Source organism: Camelus dromedarius, chromosome 10 (assembly GCF_036321535.1).
Source record: "Camelus dromedarius isolate mCamDro1 chromosome 10, mCamDro1.pat, whole genome shotgun sequence".
Lineage (NCBI taxonomy): Eukaryota > Metazoa > Chordata > Mammalia > Artiodactyla > Camelidae > Camelus > Camelus dromedarius.
Window position 1 is genome coordinate 72248355 of NC_087445.1, and position 22750 is coordinate 72271104.

General features: G+C 45.8%; 1 protein-coding gene across 6 annotated transcripts in view; it reads left to right on the top strand.

Annotated features, from left to right (window-relative positions):
* Positions 1-5393: 5393 nt before the first annotated feature.
* Positions 5394-22750, top strand: part of ODF2 (outer dense fiber of sperm tails 2) — a 33374-nt gene continuing 16017 nt past the window's right edge. For 2 of the 6 annotated variants that reach the window (XM_031450587.2, XM_031450590.2), the window contains exons 1-8: positions 5394-5572; positions 8219-8309; positions 9139-9255; positions 9534-9659; positions 14321-14491; positions 15444-15604; positions 16329-16458; positions 17018-17149. In XM_031450587.2, the coding sequence (XP_031306447.1) occupies positions 5409-5572; positions 8219-8309; positions 9139-9255; positions 9534-9659; positions 14321-14491; positions 15444-15604; positions 16329-16458; positions 17018-17149 (1092 nt within the window). In that variant the 5' untranslated portion in view covers positions 5394-5408. Of the gene's footprint in view, positions 5573-8215; positions 8310-9086; positions 9256-9533; positions 9660-14320; positions 14492-15443; positions 15605-16328; positions 16459-17017; positions 17150-22750 lie in introns of those variants that run through there. The other 4 variants (XM_031450588.2, XM_031450589.2, XM_031450595.2 and 1 more) reach the window with 4 other exon arrangements.

The window sequence follows — 22750 nt, forward strand, 5'->3', positions numbered from 1 at the left end:
ACACGAGCCTGGGATTCAGAGGTCCCGTATGGGCTGGAGATCGAAGCTTGGCATCCCCTGTCCAGACCCAGAAGTCCTGGCCCCAAATCACACATTCCACCACCAGTTACCTGCACGGCTAGTCAAAAATGCAGATTTCTGCCCGCCCCCAACACCCCCGCCCAGGGTTCTGATTCAGTAAGCTGTGGGTGAGGACTGATTGTTTCTGAACAAAACCACCTCAGATGATTCTGAGGAGCTGACAGGTTTGGGAACTGCTGCTAATTGACGTTTAGTAAAATTGACTTTGATGATTTTTCACAAGTGTAAACAGTCATGTCACCACCACAACAATGAAGATATGGAATATATACACCTCCCCAAAAGTTCCCCTGTGCCACCCAGAAAGCACTGGAGAGCACTGCTCTGTTTGCTGTCCCTGTGGTTTTGCCTTTTCTAAACTGTCATATCAATGGAATCACACAGTTTGTGGCCTTTTATGTCTGTCTTCTTTAATCCAGCATAATGTTTTATTCGGAAGTTTTACTCAAAATTGAGCTTTAAAATCTCCCCTAATACTCCATACTAGTCTCTAATCTTAATACATGCTACAAAGAATGATTTATGAAACTTTCATCAAGACTTCCAAACATCCACCAATACCTACCAGACTGCTCAGATGCTGTGTAAATATTTTGGTTTTCTCTGTATGCCCTGCTGTAAAAAAAAAGGTTGGGAAACCTTGCCCCTAGCCCCTACTGCTTATGGGAAGCTTGGGGAACTACAGGAAAGTAAGAGTGGGGAAAGTCTGGAGCAAGAACCATGTCTATTCCTCCTCACTCTCCGTGGACTGCTTCTAATCTGCTCTGCCCACCCTCACCCCTCTGCTACCCATCAAGGTCAGTATAAATGTGTGCAAACCAAGAGATGAGTTGCTTTGCTATGAGTAAGTGGTAGTAGCTTTGGCTGTTTGCGAGCTGTTTTGCCTTTTTGTCTCTCTTCCAGTTTCTTGGCCAAATTTAGAAGCTGGAGAAGAGCCCTGCCCGCAGACCTCGGTGTGGTCTTGCCAGCCCCGGCATGGGCCTTGGGGGCAGAGAAAACTGGTTTGAGTTGTCTCAGCCCTTTTTAGCTCTGTGACCTCAGGCAAGTGTCCTGATCTTTCTCTAGGCTCAGTTTTCTGTTCTGTAAAATGGGGTTACACTTGAGCCAACCCCCATGAATGTCATGAGGATTCATTGAGCTAATGCAGGTGAGCATGTTGTCTGGATGCTGCATGGATGGTCGTTGCTATCACAATGACCCTCCAGACAATGACAGTGAATCAGGATGGATTTGGGACATCTGCTTGAGTCAGAGGAAAGAGCAGGGCTCCGGGGAGGTCCTTCTCTCTGTAAAATGCCTGTTTCCCCCTCAGTGAAATGAAGGGGCATGACTAGATTTGCCCTCTAAGATCCCTCCCTGATGGCCTGGGAGGTGCTTCTCAAACTTTAGAGTGTATCCGAATCATCTGGAAAGCTTGTTAAAACACAGATTGCCATCTACCCCCCCCCCACCCCCCAGTTTCTGACTCATTAAGTCTGGGGTGAGGCCTAAAGAATGTGCATTCCTTTTTTTTTTTTTTAATGCAGATAGTAGCATATTATGTTGTCATTTTTCCGTAGTGTTACCTTTAGGTTTCTACTGATTCTAAATGGTATCCTTTATTTTTCTTTTTTCAGTTTTATTAGGTAGAATTATTACAGCTTGACTGCACATATACATTATAGTGCATGTAAATACATATGTACAATATACTGCACATTTTTTTGTTTACATATATGTACTGATCATTGTTCTCAAGAACAGATTATAGCTTTAGCTTTTTAAACTTACATAGTTGTTAAAGGAATAAAGCCAACCACAAAATAAGAATCAACAGAATGCAGTAATCCAATCATAAAGGACAGTCAGATGTGCTTACACATATTCAAGAAATCAATCATCTAAGTTATAAATAATAAATAGTTTATTTTGTGTCCTTTTTTTTTTTTTAGATTACACATATAAGTCATATCATGTGGCATTTTTCTTTCTGTCTGATTTACTTCACTTAGAATGACGATCTCCAGGTCCATCCATGTTGCTGCAAGTGGCATTATTTTATTCTTTTTTATGGCTGAGTAGTATTCTATATACCACATCTTATTTATCCAGTCATCTGTTGATGGACATTTGGATTGTTTCCATGTCTTGGCTACTGCAAACAGCGCTGCTATGAACATCAGGGTGCATGTATCTTTTTGGAATTTTATTTTTCTCCAGGTATATGCTCAGGAGTGGGATTGCTAGATCACATGGTAAGTCTATTTTTAATTTTTTAAGGAACCTCCATGCTGTCCTCCATCGTGGCTGCACCAAGAATGTGCATTTCTAACAATTTCCCTAGTGGTGCTGCAGGGACCCCACTTTGAGAACCGCTGCTTTGGGCTACTATGGAAACCAGGACTCTCTTCTCAGTTGAGCCCTGCATCCATCCAACCTCAGAGGCCCAGGGCCAGTAAGGGGCTGGCCAAAGGTCCAAGAGGAGCCAAGCCTTGAGAGGGCCTGGGGGAATTTTCTCTCCCTGCTGCACCCAGGACTTGAAATCTCTCAAGTCACCTGAAAGAAAAAGCCAGACCAGTTTGGGGCACAGATTCCTCCTCCCAGGGGAAGTCTTGTGGTGTTGCATCAGGGCCCTGGAGGAAGTGCTCCAGGATGGAAACAACTGGTAATTAGGCCCTTGAGCAAATGGAGAGGCTGTTACTGAGTCTGAGGACCCGGGTGTCCTTCTGCTTTGAGTTTCACGCAGGGATAGGGCCCAGCGCTGGAGCTGACAGCTCCTCCTTCACCTGTGGTTATTCCTAACTAACAAGAAAGGCCCATGTTCATCACTGAATTCAGAGAAACAGAATGAGGAAAATAAAATCACCAGTGTTAATGTTTTAAGATTGTGTCTTCTGGTTAAAAATTTTAAAAAATCTTCCTTAAACTGGATGGTGGCTCCATCAGTGTTTATCATACATCTTTAAATGGAACGTATGTATTTTGTTTGGGTTGAATTGTGTCCCCCAAAAGTTAGTATGTTGAAGCCCTAACCTCCATTATCTCAGAATGTGACTTTATTTGGAAACAGGGTTGTTGTAAATGTAATTCGTTAGGATGAAGTCATACTGGAGTAGAATGGGCCCCAAATCCACTGTAACTTATGTCCTTATAAACGGGGGAAATTTGGAGACAGACACAAATGGAGGAAACCATTTGTGGACTGGAATTCTGCTACCAAGGAACTACCAAAAGCTAGGAGCCTTCCCCCAATACCTCTCTGTTCCCCCTCTTCTGAGATTTTCCTCCTCCTCCTCATCACTGGCCTCTAGTATGTGCACGAGTGTATATATGTGTATGTGTTGAGGGGGTATGATCTCTCAGTCCTGCCCGTTCTTGGATTCTCCTTCACAAAAGCCCCAGAGAACTGCACTGGCAGGGAAGGACCCTCCTCAGATGGTGAGTAGGGAACAAAACCACAGAGGCAAAATCCTTCAGTGGGTGGGGAGGGGAAAGCTTTAATCATCTCATCTGGTCACATTAAGGGTGGTTGACTGTGTCCAAGAGAAGGCATTGGAGAAGAACCAAGCTGGGTCTATAAGGAGCCCTGTACATGAGGTGGCATACGTATTTATGCTGTGTCAGGGTCATTTGCATCTTACCATATCACTCTGAAAACCTCACTACTATCTGAACGGCTGGACGAATTTTATGGGGAAAATGACTTTTCTCTTTGTGTCAGTGTTTCTGCTCGAGTGCTTTGGCTCAGTAATAAGTCTGTGAGAACTTCTGTTGGAAAAAAAAGTGATTGGCTGTGGGTGCCTTGAAGACTTAGTGGGATGTGTTGGTCTGGTGTCCATCACACTGGGCTTAACACACAGTAGGGACTTAATAAATGTTGTTTCATTGTATGTAGGAGCACTGAGAAATGATCAAAACTCTGCATTGGAAGTGTGCACTTTTATTTAATGACTTTTTTTTTATTTTGGGGGGAGATACTTAAGTTTATTTATTCTTAGAGGAGGTACCAGGGATAGAACCTAGGACCTTCTGCTTGCTAAGCATGCGCTCTACCACTTAGCTATACCCACCTCCCCTCTTTGCATTGGGGGTGGAAAGAGACATTTTACAGAGATGTTTGACTTAAGCCTGGAAACAAGGTTATCTTGGGCAGCAAGAAAAACATCACTTCCTCTGAAGGAGAGGCACAAGGTGGGGGAAGTTAAAGATGAGGGAGAGTAGGGAGAAGGTGAAAGGAATTCCACTGGATGGCTTTATTTTTTTCTACGAAAAAGGAGAGTTGGAATATGGGATGGAGAAGAGGCAAAAACCTGAAAAAACCACTGTGGGGTGGGGGAGGGGTCCAGGGACAGAGAAAACAATTGCTGGGCAATATTGAGGGCTAAGCTAAGGGTGGAAGCAATGATTTGTGGATTTGATCTTTGCAGAGACTCAGGTGGTTCGGTTACAATAGGGATTGGGGATCAATCATTTAGTCAACAGGGGAAAAAATGAGCTAGTCAGAGGAATGGAGGGCTCCCTCACACTGAGGAATGAATACTGTAAGCATTTGACGGTGAGCAGGAAGGCAGAAGAATGAGTTCTGCTTGGAGAGGGGGGAGCTGGAATTTAAGATTTCAGGTGGACCTGGGGGTACATGGCCGAGGTGCGGGGAAGGTCACGGAGATGAGGATGTCAAGGAACTGAGTCTGGGCTGACTCTGAGGATGTTAAAGTCTCCCAGAATCCATGGCGGCTCTGTGAGCCACGTGACAGCGCCCCACGATTGGCTGATAGTGAAGCATAGTTGAGAAGATGGCGACTCAGCAAGAACCTCATCAGAGTAGGTCTGTGTATATATAGCGACATACAGCGTGCAGGCCAGTGAGGAGGGGACGCGGACCCTTCCTCCCACCTGGACAAAGACAGAGGGATATAGGACAGGGGAAGAGTCTTGAGTGGTGTAAAGAAGCGGGCTCCATGTCTGCACCAACAGGGGAGGAGAGACGGGGCTGGATTTTCAGAAGCAGCGCTCAGCTCCGGACACTATCTTGTTCTGTGACTCCTCTCTGAGCCCAGTGTCCTAATACGTATCAGAGGGAGCAGATTAGATTTTGGGGGCTCCTTTGAGTTACGGGAACCGAGGACGACCGAAGGAAGAGTAAAAATGGCGGAGGGGGAAAGCCAGGCCTTGAACAGCGAGGCAAGCCCGGGCCAGGTCCGTCAGTGGCGTCGTGCGTCTCCATGGCGACACGACTCGTGGCCCGGAAGTGGGCGGTACCTTTGGCGGGGTGGGGCATCTCTGTGACGCCAGGGGCTGGGCCTAAATGGCGAAACCCGAGAGGCTCCCCGGGGGGTTTGAACCGGCCAATGGGCGAGCTGCCGATCGGGTGTCGGAAAAGGAGGCGGAAGCGGGGAGGAGTCGCAGCCGGGGCTGGACTGCATCCGCCGCGGCGTCTCCATGGCACGACCCTGGCCTCCGACTTCAACGACTTCATAAGGAGGCGTTTCTGGGCGCAGCCGTGTCGCTCCTGGTGAGAGGCTACCGGCAGGCGGGATCCAGGACGCTCTCGGGCGTCCCGCGGCCGCCGCCAGGCCTGGTCCCCACGGGCGGGATGGCCCCCGCCGAGATCGCCGGGTCCCGCTGTCCCCCTGGGCCACCCCCACCTGCACCCTGCGGCGCGCTCGTCCGGCTCCCGTCAGAATCTGGCCCCCTGCCCCGCCCACCGGCGCGGGCCTTCTCCTCCCCCTAACGGGCGGGCCGGCCGCCTCTCTCCTCACCTGGCCACCGGCAGGGCTCTGCTCCCTCCTCTGCTGCCCTCCGGCAGGGCTTCGCCCTTCTCTCTATGGGCAGAAACTGGGCCCCTCCTGCCCGCTGGTGTGTGGTCGTCCCGCCTCTCTGCCGACGGAGACTGGCCCCGCGCCCTCTTGCCCGCCGGTGGGCGTCGCCCCGTCCCCCTCGCCCTCCCTGCGGGCCTCAGCCCGGCAGTTATTTGCCCGCTCCTCGTAGGCAGCGCTGTCCCCGGGGACCGCCTCCGGGCCGCCCGACCCGACTAGGCTCACCGGGCCAGCAGGCCTCCTGGGCGTCCCGCCCTTCTCTCTGCACTACCCGGCGTCTAACCTGCTCTAACTTGGATAGTAAATCCCAGCGGCCGCTGCTGCGCCTGGGAGGATTTTCCCTCAGCGGTCAGGGCACCCACTCGCTGCCTAGCTTCCCTTTCCCCCTGCAGCCTCCGCTCCTCCCTCCTTCAAATACTATTGGTCCTCTTGGGTATCTATTCTGCCGGGAACGCCCCTTCTCCTAGGAGACAGTTGCCCGGGCCCCGCCCCGAATATCCCTCCAGCTCTGTGTGCCTGTTCCGGCCCTCTGGGGCCCAATTGGGGCCTAGCGGTTCTCTCCCGCCCTCCTCGCATGCCAACCAGCAACTCAGGTTTCCCCTCTGGTGGCCACCCACCTTCCCTCCCTTTGTGGGGCCTGGGAGTGGTGGTCTTTTCCGTCGAAGTTCCGCCCCCCCGTCCCTCCCTGTGGAGGGGAGCTCCTACCGCCCCGCCCACCCGCCTCCTCGCAGGTCGCTCAGCCTCTCCTATCTCCCAACACTTCGGCAGGACAGTTGCTGTGCGACTTGGACAGTAGAGGAGCGCCTCCCAAGTTTTCATCCAACTGCCACCCCCAAAGCTTCCACCCTCCTCCCCTCAGAGAGGACGTTTGATGCCGGGCCCCTGAGATTCTCATTGTCAAGCCCCTCTGGGTCCCCCTGCGCAGAGCCTGCCGACCCAATTGCCCACCTTTGCGGCTTTGATGCCTAGCCATGTCTGCCTCATCCTCAGGCGGCTCCCCCAGGTACTGCTAGTGTTGGGGGCACCTCCACTGTATGGCAGGGAAAAGTGGGCAGGGGCTCCCAGGCCAGGCTCGCTGGAGGCTTCTCTTTTCAGTTTCCTTGTTCTGTGTACTGAAAATCTGGACCAAAACATTTAAAAATAATTTTTAAGAGGAGGTGGAAAATACATGCACATAATCCCAGCTCTGCCTCCCTCTGGTCCTCCCTCCTCCGTTGCCCCAGTTCTTGGTAGCAAATAAGATCACCATCATTGTCATTGGAATAGTCAGAACTTTTTTGAAAGGAGGCTAGGTATAAATAACAACAATAATGTCTGAGGTAGATGTGGCAATTAGTCAGATGTTGATGGAATCCAGGTGGTTTGATGGAACGCCTGCTGAGGGTGAGAGCTTTCCCAAATCTATCAGCTTTAAGCGAACAGAAATGTTTTACTTGAGGGGAAAAAAAAAACCCTGTCTGCTCAGATTTGGCAGTCCTTGGCTAAATAATTAGTAGCGTTCAATAATTTTTTTTATCAAGGTGCAATATACATACAGCAAAATGTATGCTAAAGTATTTAAAGATTTTTATGTTGTATTATGTTTTTCCTAAAATAATGGAGGGCAAGGGCGAGGCCATATTTTGGGGCCATCAGGCAGTGGGATGGATCAAATATACTTTCCAAGTCCCTTCCCATCCTGGAATTCTGGGAGGTGCTGCGGCCAAATTTTGGAGATTAAACTTTTGCTTTATTTGCAAATTTGGTGATGGGGCTGTTTATGTATAAGCAAGATGGATTACAAGTGGTATTAAAAAAATTAAACAAAAATAACCCCACTTCATAGGTGCTTAAAGGATAGCAAGTGGAATACTTGGGGAAATAGTCATTTTTCATCCTCTCAATTGAATAATTGTATGAATATGAGCCACAGAGACTTTGTTCCTGAGCCTATTGCTCTGTCTTTTCATGTCGTCATTCGCTGAGCATTGCTCCAGGCACTGCCCTGGGCTCTTTCACACTTGGCCAGACTAGGATGTTGGCTGTTGCTCACATGCTGCCTGCTTTTTGTCCTCTGACAGACAGGGTGACAGCTGGGCTTTTCAGCAAAAGGTCACAATACGTGTGATGCGATGGCAGGTTAAAAGACTAGCCCTGCGAGTGCCCATCACCCCGTTTCCATCCCCCTGCCGGGCACACCATGAGTGTTTGGTGCTCGTGTAAAGGGAGCCAAGTAATTCCAGACTGGTTCTCCTAGCTGCGGACGTGTTAGCCACCATATGTAGTACATAACTTCGGGAGATCTAAGAAATAGAAGAGCCCTAGTTTTCTGCTTATAATCTGGTTCTTGTGCCTGGGTACAGGTTTCCATCGTGTGGGAAGAACGGAGTAACGAGTCTCACGCAGAAAAAGGTCTTGAGGACACCTTGTGGCGCACCCAGTGTGACTGTGACGGTAGGTGATGTGCGCCTGGAGCAGCCCTCCAGTCTGCGGCCCCGCCAAAAACCGCTTCCGTGGGCATCACTGTGTCTTGGCGCTTTGTTAGATGCCTTCATGCATCATAGCCTGCTGATTGATTAGATTTTGGTTTTGCCTTTGGTCAGGCTGCCGGGTGTGAGGAGGTTGTCTTACCCTAATTCTTCCAGACAAATTTCAAAAATCTCAAAATAGACTATCAAAAAAAAAAAAAAGTAAAAAAAAATGAGGGGAGATTGCTAGCTGGTGGTGGTGGGTGAGGGGGTCTGTGTTCTGCCCTGCTTATGTTGTCTTCAGAGTACACAACCTTCTCATCTCGGCATTTCCTCCAGCTTTCTGTCTTCATCGTCTTCATCGTCTTTTACCTTCCTGTTGCTCGATTTCTTTTGCACCCTAACTGTTTTATGTGTTTCCCATGCTAATCTGCACGCCAGTTCAGATTCCAGTGTAGAAGGAGTCACCTGTTTCCCTGCTGTGCTGTGCTAAATCTCAGGAGGCTTGGGAGGAGACTCAGCTCTGAACACCCAGGCGCCTGGGTTTGGGCTCCTTGGTAGAACTTGCGGGTCTTGCAGTCCCTTCTCTTGAGCAGACCAGCACCTCCCTGGTGGTCTTCAGCTGGGATCTCTGCACGAGCCTGCTGAGTGGCTCCCGCCTTGCTTCCTGCCTGCATGCCAGTAGTCCTGGTCGCTGTCCTGCTCGCTTGGTGGCTAGGCTTTCAGTGGCCCCCAGAGGCTGTGAGTTGTTTTTCATGCCCAGTTTACTCATCCACAGATCAACCTTTTTTGTGTTGTCCTCCCCCGCCTGCCAGAAGCGAACCATGAAGGACCGCTCTTCAACTCCCCCCTTACATGTTCACGTGGATGAGAACACCCCTGTCCACGTCCACATTAAAAAACTCCCGAAACCATCAGCGACCAACAGCCAGGTAGGAGCATGCCAGGGGGGCGAGGTGGAGGCTGTGGAGCAGGGTGATAGCTCCCAGCTTAGCTTCCTCGCGCCTCTAACTCCAGAGGTTTGCAAGACAAGTGCTCGCTGTCTGAGGTCAGTCACCTGGTTGGAAGGTAGGCAGGACTGTCATCCAGAAATGGCAGCAGTAGCCTTAGTCAGAAGAGGCTCCCCTGCAGAGTTGGAAGCGGATGCCACCAGAGTGACGCCACGGCCAACTGGGTGGGGAAGTGACCCTGGGTTTGTCCCTTTCCACAGAAATCTCATAAGCGCGGAATGAAAGGGGACACCGTGAATGTACGGCGGAGTGTCCGGGTGAAAACCAAGGTACCTTGGATGCCCCCTGGAAAATCATCCACCCGGCATGTGGGATGCAAGTGGGAGGTAGGCTCATTCTTGTTCAGGCTTTTCTTCTCGGATTGGTCAGGTTCTAGCAAGCCTTACACTCGGTATGGTTCAGGGTCGGCTGTAGCTCTCAGAGACATCCCAGCGGGTCCTGCTTACTGAGCGCCTTGCTAAACTCTGAAAGTACGGGAATCTTCTTGAGTCCTTCCAACACTGCGATGTGGTAGGTCCCAGTGTGCAGATGAGGAAACCAAGGCTCAGAGAGGTTAAGTCTCACAGAGAGTCACAGAGCTGGAGTTAGGACTCAGGGGTGTCTCATTCCAGAGGCTGTTCTTGTAGCTTCTCTGATTTGTACATGAGGAGCTACACGTCTTGCCCCACGTAACCATGACATCTGAGGCATAATTTAAAAATAAATACCAAAACGTACATATCCAAGAAAGCATCGCCTCTTTTGTGGTCGCCCATAAGAGACCATGCACGAACTCCATAGATATCATCAAAACTACTGGCACAACCTCCTGAGGAATAATTGCCTTCAGTATTAGTTGTCAAGGTGCCAAGGGGACTGTTGTCTTGTTTTAGCCATACCTCAATAAGTTTTGCTTGTCCATCCATCCATCTGTGCAGTAATTTCTTACAAAAAAATCTGTGCATTTCTTGAGACGCTGCTGGGCTTTGGAGTTATAGCTGCAAACTGGCAGACATTCCCTCCTTATGCTTACATTCTAGTCAATTGCAGTGAAAAAAACCCAATGATAAGACAAGGCCTTTTGGCTGTGTTTTAGACAAAGATCTCATTGTTGGGACTACTAGAGGGCTTGAGACTACTGTCAGCCCTCCAAATCCGCGGGTTCCACATCTGCGGACGCAACCAACGGCAGATTGAAAAACATCCACACACTCACACACACACACAAAATCCAGAAAGTTTCAAAAAGCAAAACTTGAATATGTGCTGGCAACTGTTTACATAGCATTTATATTGCACTAGGTATTGTAAATAATGTAGAGATAATTTAAAGTATACAGGAGGATGTGCATAGGTTATGTGTGAAAACACTACACCGTTTTGTATAAGGGCTTTGAGCATCCTCGGATTTTGGTATCTGTGAGGGTCCTGGAACCAATCCTTGTGGATACCGAGGGACAGCTGTACCTTAAGATGTTGATGCCTGATCTATTTGGAAAGGTTCATTATTTTTCTGATAGCTTATTACTTTTAAAATTAGAAATAACAGTAATTACTCTGAAGTTTATAGTCATACTCCATGCTCTTGACTCCCTGATGTACCATTTTATCCCTAAAAGACAAAGGAAGTATGGGTATTCTAGGGAAATGGAAAGTGTCTGCATATCTCTCTATATTAACGTACAAGGAAGGTTGGAATTAAAATGCTTTCTTAAATTTTTTACTATGTGTACCTCACTAATAATCAGTGAAATGTACATTAAAAACAACTGTATTTTAGAAAAAAACAACAAACTAGCATTTTTATTGAATGGAAAAAAAGTTGAAAAGGTTACCAAAATCTCGTGTTGACAAGTGTATGGGGTATGAATGAATCTCTTCAGACAGATTTGAGAGGATTGTGAAACCGACTCAGTGTTTCTGGAGGCAGTTTGGTGGTGACTGCTTAAACATGGATTCTCTAGTTTTACACTTGGGAACTGATTCTAAAAAATTCACTGGAAAATACAGGGACCTGGGTATAAGAATGTTTGCTAAAGCACTGTTTGCAATAGAGAAAAATTAAAAGCAACCTAAATGTCTGTCAGGAGGGTATTGGTTAAATCATGACACATCCGTACGATGGAATATCATGCAACCACGACAAGATCGAGCTAGACAGTTCTACGTGATAACGAAGCACAGAGAGGCGCAGCATGGAGAGTTTGGTTCTATTTGCGCAGAAAATGGTGTCTGTGTGTCCATGTGCATATGGGTATGTTTGTATGTGCAAACATTTTCTGGGATGATCTGCAAGAAGTAGTAACCGTGATTACCTCTGTGTGTGGGAGGCTTTAATGCTTCATGTTTTTATGGTCTGCTTGAATTTCTTTTTTTTTAATTTAAAAAAAATTTTTTTGGTATATGTATATTTACTGACGTATAGACAGTTTACAGTGTTGTGTCAGTTTCTGGTGTACAGCACAGTGCTTCAGTCGTACATGAACATACATATATTCATTTTCATATTCTTTTTCACCATAAGTTACTACAGGATATTGAATATAGTTCCCTGTGCTGCTTGAATTTCTTTATAACAAATTTGCTATATTTTATCACTTAAAATGCTTTTTTAAAAAGGAAAAGACTTGGTAGTTTTCAAAAGGTACATATAAGTTATGGTGCTATGAAAATGGACTTCCTGTTGACATGGGTCGCTTGGAGCTGTGGTGGTTCCCTCTGGAAAGCTCAATGCCCCTTCCAGTCCTGGGGCCACAGAACCCTAGAAATGGAGGGGCCCAGAGATGTGACTTGCCGGCTCTCAAGCAATAGCTGTCTTTCATGCTGTCCTCTGTGGCCAGTCCCTTTCCACTTTTCAGTGGCCCTCCCTGTTCCCCGGAGGCCCCAGCCTGGCCCTTCCATTACGGGCAAGAGAAAAAATCGGAGGAGGAGAAAGTTTGTGGTGGAGCTGGACATGGGCCCTAGAAGTTGCTAGGTGCACATAGGGACTCTTGTCAATTTTTAAGACCCCTTTTGTTACATAAGCTGATCTCTGGGAGAAAGCAGGTCTGGGTTTTTCCTCCCCTCCATTAATAAATAAATAATCTCTTTTTATGACAGAAAGTTGAAAATACAGAAAAATAGACAATCACCTGTAATTCTACTCCTCTAATCTGGCTGCTATTAAGTTTTAAAAACATTTTGCTAGAAACTGCAGGATAGTACACGCATTGGAAGTGTGTTGCTTGGTGAATTATTTTTTTTCCTTTTTTTGGTGGGGGATAATTAGGTTTATTTGTTAATGTTTAGAGGAGGTTCTGGGGATTGAACCCAGGACCTCATACATGCTAAGCATGCGCTCTACCACTTGAGCTACACCCTCCCCCTTGGTGAATTTTTACAAACAGAACATACTTGTATAACTACCACCCAGCTCCAGACGCAACATCACTAGCTTCCCCAGAAGCTCCTCTCTGGTCCTGCTCCTGTCACTGCCATCCCCAAGGATAACTTCTCTCCTGAAACTATTAATATTTTGGTACCTTTACTATCACTTTTTCCTATGCAGTTTTTTTTTTAAATTGTGATCATACTGTCTGTATATTCTTCTCTTGTCCTCCTTTTAAACATTAAAAATAACTTTTTTTTCTTATAAAAGCAATGCATAGTCATTGTTGAAAAATTAGAAAGTCTAAACGAGCACTAGGAAGAAAGTAAAAAGCACCTGGAATCCCACCACCATGAGAAGACTCATGTAACTTCTAGGTGCAAACTTTCCTGATCCTTCCTTGTGAATAGCCTCTTTCTTTTGATTTTTGTTAACAGTTGGATTATATTTACTCACTGTTGTATAATATTCTTTTTCCCACATATTTTGACTATACATTGCATATTATTTTTAAGGCATTATTCCATTGTGTGTACATTTGTGAACTGTTAAGTATTTAACCAATACTATCTTGTTATATATATTTATCTGTATCCTAGCCTTGAATTTAAATATTGATTCATATTCTTAGATATTCTTGATAAATCCCTGGAAATAGAATTTCTGGGACAAAGGGCACATACGTTTTTTAAATTGCACCCTATGAGTCTTACTTGTTTGAGATAACAGTTCCACCCGCACTGGCCATTTTTCTTTTATTCCTGATAGCTATCATCTTTCCCTGGAAATTGGCAGAGAAGTTTAGCTACCTCAGCTTAAGAGGAGCAAAGAACTGTGCAAATAATGAGAAATAACAATTACTTAATGTACTGGAATAAATTTATAGAGTGAGAATGAAGTTCAGTAGAACAAAACCCCATGGAAACATTGGTCCCTAGATTAGAATATCTTTTTGAAGTCTTAAAAGTAAAGTGTTATAAGGCTTTATATAAATTCTTCTGAGGGGCACATATGTTAAATTTTTTTTGTTATGCTGATGTATTTAAGTATATTTCCCAGACATACCATTCTAACCATAAATTATTCAATATGCATTTGTAATAATGTTTTCTCCATAACCAAAATAACAGTGATTAGTCCTGAAAATTTCATTTCTTTTTTTAAACTTCATTTCTTAATATCATATAATATTCAATATTCAGGTTTCCCCACTTGTCCTTAAAATACCTTTCAAAGATTTGTGTGCCTTTGTGGCTATCCACTATCATGTATTCACGTTCATTTAAAAGACTTTTTTAAAAAGTCTTTAAAAGACATATCTTACGTCTACCCTAGGTATATGAAAATATCTATTGCCCCAAACTTTTGCCAACTTTGGGAATTACAGTTTTTGCCAATTTGTTATACCCTTCGTTTTAAAGTTGGCGTTGTAACACAGGCTTTTTATTTGTATGTTAGAATATCTTCAAAAACATCATTTAAACAAGGGGTAGGTAATGAGTACTCTTCCTCCTGGGGTCCCTGTGGTTGCCTGTTGGCAGTTTTAGCTCTTCCTGCCTCTTGTGGACAGCCAGGTGTGGTGGAACCAATGGTTGCAGTTCTGTCTTACGAGATCATGTGTCTCTCCCTCCTCTACATCAGAATCCACCCCATTGCCTGGAGATCACGCCACCGTCTTCAGAAAAGCTAGTCTCAGTGATGCGGTTAAGTGACCTCTCTACAGAAGATGATGACTCGGGTCATTGTAAAATGAACCGTTATGATAAGAAGATTGACAGTCTCATGAATGCGGTTGGTTGTCTCAAGTCTGAGGTGAGGGAGTGGGGGGCTGGGACAGCTAGTGTCCCGAGGACGTGCGGGACTCCCCAGGTGGGTTCTTGGTGGACACCTCCTGGCTGCCTCTGCAGGCCTCTCAGGGCTTCAGATGCCTCTGGGGAGGTAGCTGGGGCAACCTGGGGCCCCTCTCCATCAAGAACTTAGCCCAGTTCTGGCCCTGACCTTGTCTGGTGCTCTGTATGGATGCCCTGGTTTGGTTTTTTGCAAAAGTAAATGAAGCCAGTGGTATTATTGTCTCTATTTTGGAGATAAAGTGGCTGGGACACTGGGGCTTCTGTCTTCCATTTTCTACAAAATTTTAAAAAACCAAAAAAAAAAAAAAAAAAAAAAACCCAAAACAAAAAAACAGGAAACAAAACCCCAAAGAGGCGAAGGAGGCTTGTCCTCAGTTGCTGGGCTGTGCCTTTGGATGGACGTGGCAATCTAATTGGAAACAACCTGGAAGCCCAAGGTCCCCAACTAGGAAGTTGGTAGAGCTGCCATGGAATCCAGGTCTTGGTTGTTAACATGGCCTGTGTTTTTAATCCATCCCTTCGCCTGGACCCTGTGGGCCCTCCTGGAGAACCTGGCGCTGACTGCCTGGCAACAGGCCCGCCTTTCTCCACAGCCCAAGGGACAGGGCCTTTCTGTGACCTCTCCTCCCGTGGTGTGCCAGCTGAACCACGGTTTGTATCCTGGCTCTGTCCTTAACCAGAGAGTCACTCAGGCTCTCTGTGCCCCCATCCCTCAGTAATGAGGAATTGAGAGGAACAGTGTCTTCCCAGAGTCTTTGTGATGATAGGGACTGAGATTGCGTCCCAGAGGCCCTCAGTACCACGTAGCATGCAATCAGAGGTGCCCTCCGCTTGGTCCAAAGCAGCAGGCCTAGAGACTTGGCAGAGAGGAGCCACCTCCCCTCAGTGGCCCCTGCCTGCGTGCCCCTGCACAGGTCAAGATGCAGAAGGGAGAGCGCCAGATGGCCAAAAGGTTCCTGGAGGAACGCAAGGAGGAGCTGGAGGAGGTGGCCCAGGAGCTGGCCGAGACGGAACACGAGAACACGGTGCTGAGGCACAACATCGAGCGCATCAAGGAGGAGAAGGACTTCACCATGTAAGGCGGCCCTGATGGGCGGGCTCCCTCCTGTCAGGCTGCCTCCTGTCGGGCTGCCTGAGCCCTGCAGATGGAAGGCAGGGGAGGTGGCGGCCCAGGCCCGTTCCCAGGTTGTAGGGCTCAACACAGTCCCCAATACTCTCAGGACTCCCAGTGAGAGAAGCCTTTCTGGGAAAAACAGCCCAGTGCTGCAGGAGGGTTCGGAGCTTGGCCGTCGGTGCTGGGAAGAAGACATTCTAGGGGGTGGGAACCTCTCGTGGGAAGGCCCCAAGGTGGGAGGAGTTTGGGGCTGAGAGATGGAAAGCAGGCCAGGGCGAGGAGAGAGGGTGGGCCGAGGGCGAAAGGTGCCACAGAGGTTGGCAGGAGCGGGCTCTTGGTGGCACTTTGAGGGGTTTCCAGTGCGGGGAGGGAGGGGAGGGCTCGAAAATGGTCCTGAAGACGATGGTTAGACGCCCATGGCAGTGGCTGGGGACAGAGGTGATGCTAGTTTCTGTCTGAGAGACAGCAGGTGATATAATGTCGCCTGGGATGGAGGCCCTGATCTGGGGCCCAGGTGGCCTTCTAGAAGGCCGCTTAGGCCAGAAGGGCCATCCCTGCCCCCTCCCCCACCTTTCCCTGACCAGGAGATAGATAAACCTCGCAGGGCATTGTGAGGCGAGCCTCGGAGCTCTGGGCGGGCAGAGGCCTGAGAGGGCTCACAGAGCCCTACTCTCTCTGGCCCCAGGCTTCAGAAGAAACACCTCCAGCAGGAGAAGGAGTGCCTCATGTCCAAGCTGGTGGAGGCTGAAATGGATGGGGCTGCCGCTGCCAAACAAGTCATGGCCCTGAAGGACACCATCGGGAAACTGAAGACAGTAGGTGGCCAGCAGAAGCACCCAGCCCTGGGGCTGGGCCCAGAGAGGGCAGCTGCAAACTGTGGTGGGGTCTTTACACAGTCATCATGCTGACTATGACATCTTCAGGCCAGGGCAGGGCACACTTAACTCCTCAGCCCCCTACTCCCCGTTCACTTCCAGGGCCTGACCCTTGAGGATGACCTTTAGTGGCCAGGGCCTCTAAGGAGACATCATCATGGGTCTCCTGGGGTCACAGTGAGTTGAGGCACACGTCTGATTCCTGCAAGTGTCAGCCACCAAGTGTTGTCGTCCAGGAAGCGTGCCTCCTCCAGGAAGCCTGCCCTAACTATACTCACCCACACTGAGCTCTCCAGCCCTTTTTCCCACTTGGTGCTCTCAGCAGGCTCAGCTCCTGCCTGTCCTACCACGTCTACCCCCTCTAGGAAGCCTGCCTTTGCCCAGCTCTTCTGGCCTGGGCTTCCTGGTACCAGCACCTCTTAAGTTCCCCATGGAGACTCCCTGTGCCAGCTCGTCCGTTCTCCCCCTGTGCCATGTAAGACTGCCTGCTGTCTTCCAGGAGAAACAAATGACCTGCTCGGACATCAACACCCTGACGAGGCAGAAAGAACTTCTCCTCCAGAAGCTGAGCACATTTGAGGAGACCAACCGCACCCTCCGAGACCTGTTGAGGGAACAGCACTGCAAAGAGGTGAGCTGCGGGCCTGGCCCCCCGGGCACCCCTGCAGAGTCCCAGCCCTCTAGCACCGCAGGCCCATCCTCTCTGAGCCTCAGACTCCTCATCTGTAAAAAGAAAACACGACTGGTACCTGACCTGACATGGCTATAGATTGCCGAAATCATTCACATAAAATGCTGGGAGCTGTCTTCATTGTTGAAGCTGACCTGGTGGCATAGGAAGGACCTCGGAAGTCAGGAGAAGGGTAGTGAGGAGTCAGGGAGGGGTTCAGCCCATCCCAGGGGTCTTGCGGCAAAGCAAGGAGAGGACTAGGCCTGAGTTTCGGTGCAGTAAAAAGATGACTAATGGCTACTGGACACAAACTGTATGGTATCACTTTGTTTCCTTAAAAGATGATCTCTGAAATATATTTTACATTAGCAAATGATTCTGAAAAGACTGACAGTATATATAAATGGCTCTCTTCCTGTTAGGTTCAAACCAAGGGGAAACCTAGAGTCTCAAAATGCCCGTACTGATGAAATATTTTTCTTAGTTTGACTTTTTTTTTTTTAAATGTCAATTTGTTTTTATTTTAAAAATTAATATTTAAAACTAGTAATAGTGTACCCACTATCCAACTTTCCAAACAAAACCTTGCCCACATAGTTAAATCCCTTGTGTCTCCTTTGGTGACAACCTCTCCTGCCTGTCAGAGGGAAACTTTATCTGGAATCTGATCGTTTTTGACTTAGCTGTGTAACCCTAAACCATGGATAGAATTGTTTAGCATGTTTTCAAACTTTATATAAATGATATTGCTCCATATGTAGTCTTCTGAGTTTGCTTTTTTTACTCAATATTTCTATGAGATCCATCCATTTTTATCCTTGAGGCCTAAGATACTTCATTTTCACCGTTCTGTTCCATTTTATGACAATACCACAACTTCTCTACCCGCTCCTCTGTTGCTGGAGACAATTTACAGTTGTTGGCTCTTAGAAGCAGTATTATTTTGAGCGTTCCTGTGTATTATCCTGGTATACTTTAGAGTTTCTCGAATATATTCCTATGAACTTTACTAGTTATGTTAGTGGATAGAGGGATCCCCAAATTGGAAAACCCACCAAATGAGTAGGCAAGACCCCCCCCCCAAAACGTGTGGGTCCTTGCTCGAAATTGAGAAAGAATTCTCAATCGAGGGAGAGGGACGAAGTGGAAAAAAGAATTGCCTTATTGCTCAGAGAAAGAAGGAAAAAGAAAACACCCCAGAGGGCAGCCGTCAGCCAGGTAGCCAGTCGAGACAGCTCCAGCCCCCGATTGGGCCTTGAGGTCTTTTATTGGCAGGCTCTGCCAATGTTATCCTCATTCCAGTGGTGCCAGTGTCTTCTACTGTTGGCTCTTTGCTCCCATGGAGCTCAGCCCTAAAACAGAAACTTCGATGGGAGAAAGAGAACAAAGAAAAAGAGATCCTTGGAATTAAATGCAGCAGTTGTGCGATATAAATCATCCTGTTGTAGGACCATGTCCTTGTAATTAAGGAGCCGGCTGTGGGATGAGCAAAATGCCCTGCCTTTCATCAGCCTGGCACTTTCTTCCCCTTGTTGGAAGCCTGTCAGGGTCAGTAAGCCTGTCTGATCACCTCTCTCAGTTCCCCACTGAGAGACTTCATACTTGAGAATCTTCTTGGGGAAATGGATGGAGGTCTCCATCTTCTGTAGCTTCTTCCTTCTGTACAGGGGTGTAGGCCTGCCTACCAGAGTAGAAGTCTTTCTCTCTTGCCTAAATCTAGGTAGTCTGACCCAGGGATAGGCTTCCAGCCTGTGCAGCAGAAGACTCTTATTCTGAAATTGCTGGAGACATTTGAAATAAAGCAGGAAAGCACTTAAATTAAGAATGGTCCAAAAAGCAAGGCTAACAGGATAATTGCGGCAGGGCCTAAGAAGGGCAATAGCCAAAGCAAGACACTGGACATTTGCCATCGAGTTCTTCACCCTGGTTTTTGATGCTTTCTGCCTGCTCTCACACCTTGGATCTCTCCTTGTATCTGGCCTGATTGGTTGTAACAGAAGCAGCGTTATTCCCTTAGGTAGGCATAGGTTGGTTTGCAGTGAGGAGAGCTAAGGAGTCCTTGCAGCCACAAGGTTGCAGCTGTTTTGATAGTAGCTCAAGGTATCCTAGAGTTGGATACAGTTCAGAAAATGTATGTTCTCAGCTAGACTGAAGCTTGTCTGAATTCACATCTACAAGGGCCACCTAGTTTTACCTTAGATGTCTGAACTACACTTACTCTATTCTGACTTTCAAATGTATTTTCTCTCCTTAATGGCCAAAGCAGATGTCATCACTAATGATTTTAGTGCTTTTCTAGATATAAGGAGAAGCAAGAATTTGGGCTCATAAAATCGTCTCCTGAAAATATCTAACTACTGAAGGCCTGATCTGGTAGTTAATTCCCAGAGCACCAAATGCCTTATTCCTGCTCTTCACCTTGAATTCCTTTCAGAGTGTGCTGAATTGAAAATTAGCAACTGAACCCTTGTAGAGGCAAATGGCAAGTGCTGATTTTTAATTGGCAGGATCCTTCACAATCATAAATTCGACCATGGTTTGGGAGGCATTTCATGACCATTTCATCCCATGGTACTGGGAATGCTCGTTCCCAGGTCAGGCGAGCATTTTGTTGATAGGCCACTCCATGTGCTGTTATGGATGATGCCTTACTTATACAGTTAGAAAAAGTCTCCGGGCCACCTGTCTTACTAGTCTGTTGTGGTCCAGGAAAATAGTCCCTCTTATATCGTCACATTTCTAGAGTCACACGAGCATAATCATATATCTCATATAGAACTGTATGTCTGGTTAACTGCTTCAGGTTGCCTAGTTATCATTTTATCAGAGGCTCAGTCACATATTTGGTAATGTGAGAAATAGCAATCTTGTAAAACAAGCAATATGCAAATAATATAACTAGCAGTATAGTAAGGCCATAAGTAAAATTTAAGATCTTTCATTAGGTGCAGCTCAGTATATTCCCAGGTCATCTGACTTAGTCTGTTTTGTACCAATCTTAATCGTTAAGGGAAATGACATACTGGCATTGTCCGTAAGGCACCCAGCCCAATTTTCTAATGTTATTAGGCTACTTATCCTTAGTATTGTCTGATTGCTCCCAATATAAAGGGAGCCTTTAAATTTAAATAACCATAGCCTGGTGTTAATCATATAAATTTATCCCATAATTGTGGGAGTCTATATTCTTTGGCTGAAATTGTGTTTATTGCTCTGATTGAGCTTGAGTCACTTTAGAAGAAAATTCATATTTATGTCCAGGGTCAGAGCAGATAGTATTAATTGGCCAGGTGAGGGGATCCCACCTACTAATATCAACAGTGGCCTGAACAGAACTATAATTTCTTTCTTTTAGAGTAAATTTTTTAAGGGCCATCTAATTAGAGCCTTGGAGTGGAGAAATCCATCAAAGTAACCCAGAAGTACTGGATATAGGTAATTGACCATAAACCTAACAACTGGATTAACTTTAACTCTGCATAAGATTGTGAGATACATTTAGTTCATAAGCAAAGGTGTGAGCAATTATCAAAGTAATTGGTATACAGCCCTGGTCCGGTGTCTTGGATCAGCTGTCTGCATCAGATGTAGTCTTCTTTTTATTCTGGTCTGGGAGTTTCTCCTCTGCTCGAGCATCGTTTCAAGGTGACTTCGAGGTCAGCAATCCTCTCTGTAGGCCAGTCCAGTGTAGACGCCCTTTGTAAGTGGAAATATTAATCTAAGAGTCAATTTCCTTCAGTTTCATTGTGCATGAGCTAGTCAAGAATACCTGATAAGGGTCCTTCCATCTAGCTTGGAGATAGTCCTTAAATTGTCTGTTCCAGTGTGTATCATCTCATGATTGTAGGCCAGGGCATCTGATCTTCATCCAACAATAGATTACTGAGCTTCAGAAACAAACTTAGAGTGTCTTTTTAATAATTCAATTAAACTTTGCAATAATGTAACATAACAGCAAGGAACTATCTGGAAAGTGAGTCTCAGTAAGTACAGGCCTCAATTAACAAAACTAGAATTTAATATCCATTGAAACATAATCTTTTTATTTCTATAATTACCTTTATTTTATCAAATATAGTCCAATCAAGATTAATTTGTATCCAGATTAAGTCTGATTAATTGATCATATAGGCTCTTTTAAATTGGCTGTACTGGAACTTTTCATAAGGACCCTTAGAGTGAAATTTTAAAAGGCCTCCCAGGGTTAGGAAAGCCACATCAAGGGCTTATCATAGATTTAGCCTTACAGATTTAGGTGAATTTTCCCTTTTTTTGGGGCCCCCAAAATACCTTGAGATTTTTGCATTTGTTAGAAGGTAGCCTTCCTAATTTGCCTGATAAAGCCACTGAGAATCTAAGAGTTTTTAATTTCTAGAGGGATCAGGTACAGAGAAAAGATGAACGTTTCAATTTTGCTTAAAAGGTATAACGTACTAAATTGCTGTAAGTCATAATTAGCTTAAGGGGGAAAGTTTCCTTATATCTTGGAAAAACACAGATTAAAAGCTAGTACTATTTCAGACAAAACCAAAAAATTATAACCACGTGTATTAGTTTACTTAATCCCATGTAATTAATTCTCTGTTAACAGTTTCATGAAACCATCAGGTTTTCCATTAGAATTTTATTTTAATTTCTTACACAGTTCAGCGTAATGGTCTAAAAGTTACCAGAAAACTTGTAAGTGTCAACAAATCCTTGCTATGAATTTTTTTTTTTTTTTGATGAGGCATTTTGCAAAGGCATCAGAGTAAAACCATAACTCTATGAATGACAAAAGACTTAAGGCACAGTTAAAAACCTGATTAACAATGTAACTGACAAGAAACTTGGTTACTCCTGTGACATACAACATTTTAAGACAATAACTAGAATTATGACTAATAGTATTTTATCAAGACATACCAGGTCTTTAGGAATTCCATACAACTTTTTATAGTGTCTATATTAATAACATTTTTCCATACAATATGACCTAAGAAGATTTATTATATATTTGACAATACTTCCCATGTAATTAACATACTCAATGAACCTAATTAGTTTAAAAACTCTCTTTGGGATGCCTCAGGGGCCCTTTGAAGCATCCCAAAAGTTAGCTGGAGGTCAAAAGAACTTCAATTAGAATTTGATATTTGGGAAGCTTGTCAAAAAGTTTCAAAACATTTGGTCAGATAAGATCATAGGTCACTGAAACAATACTTATTTCCCAAACCAAAATAAGAATAAAAGATTTTAAAGGCAAACGTAGATCACCCATGAGGCAAAGAAACTATAATCTGTTAGCAAAAGCAGATTAACATTTCAAGAAAACTTTGTCCTCTTAACAGAGAGAGAGAAAACCTAAATCCAGTCTTGTATCAGCTCATTTTTTTTTTTTTTTTTTTTTGGTGGGAGGGAGGTAATTAGGTTTATTTATTTATTTTTGAAGGAGGTACTGGGGATTGAACCCAGGACCTTATGCACACTAAGCATTACCACTTGAGCTGTACCCTGCCCCCAAATTAATTTAGTATGACTCTAAATTTCAAGTTACCATTTGTAAGCACTTACCTCTGAGTC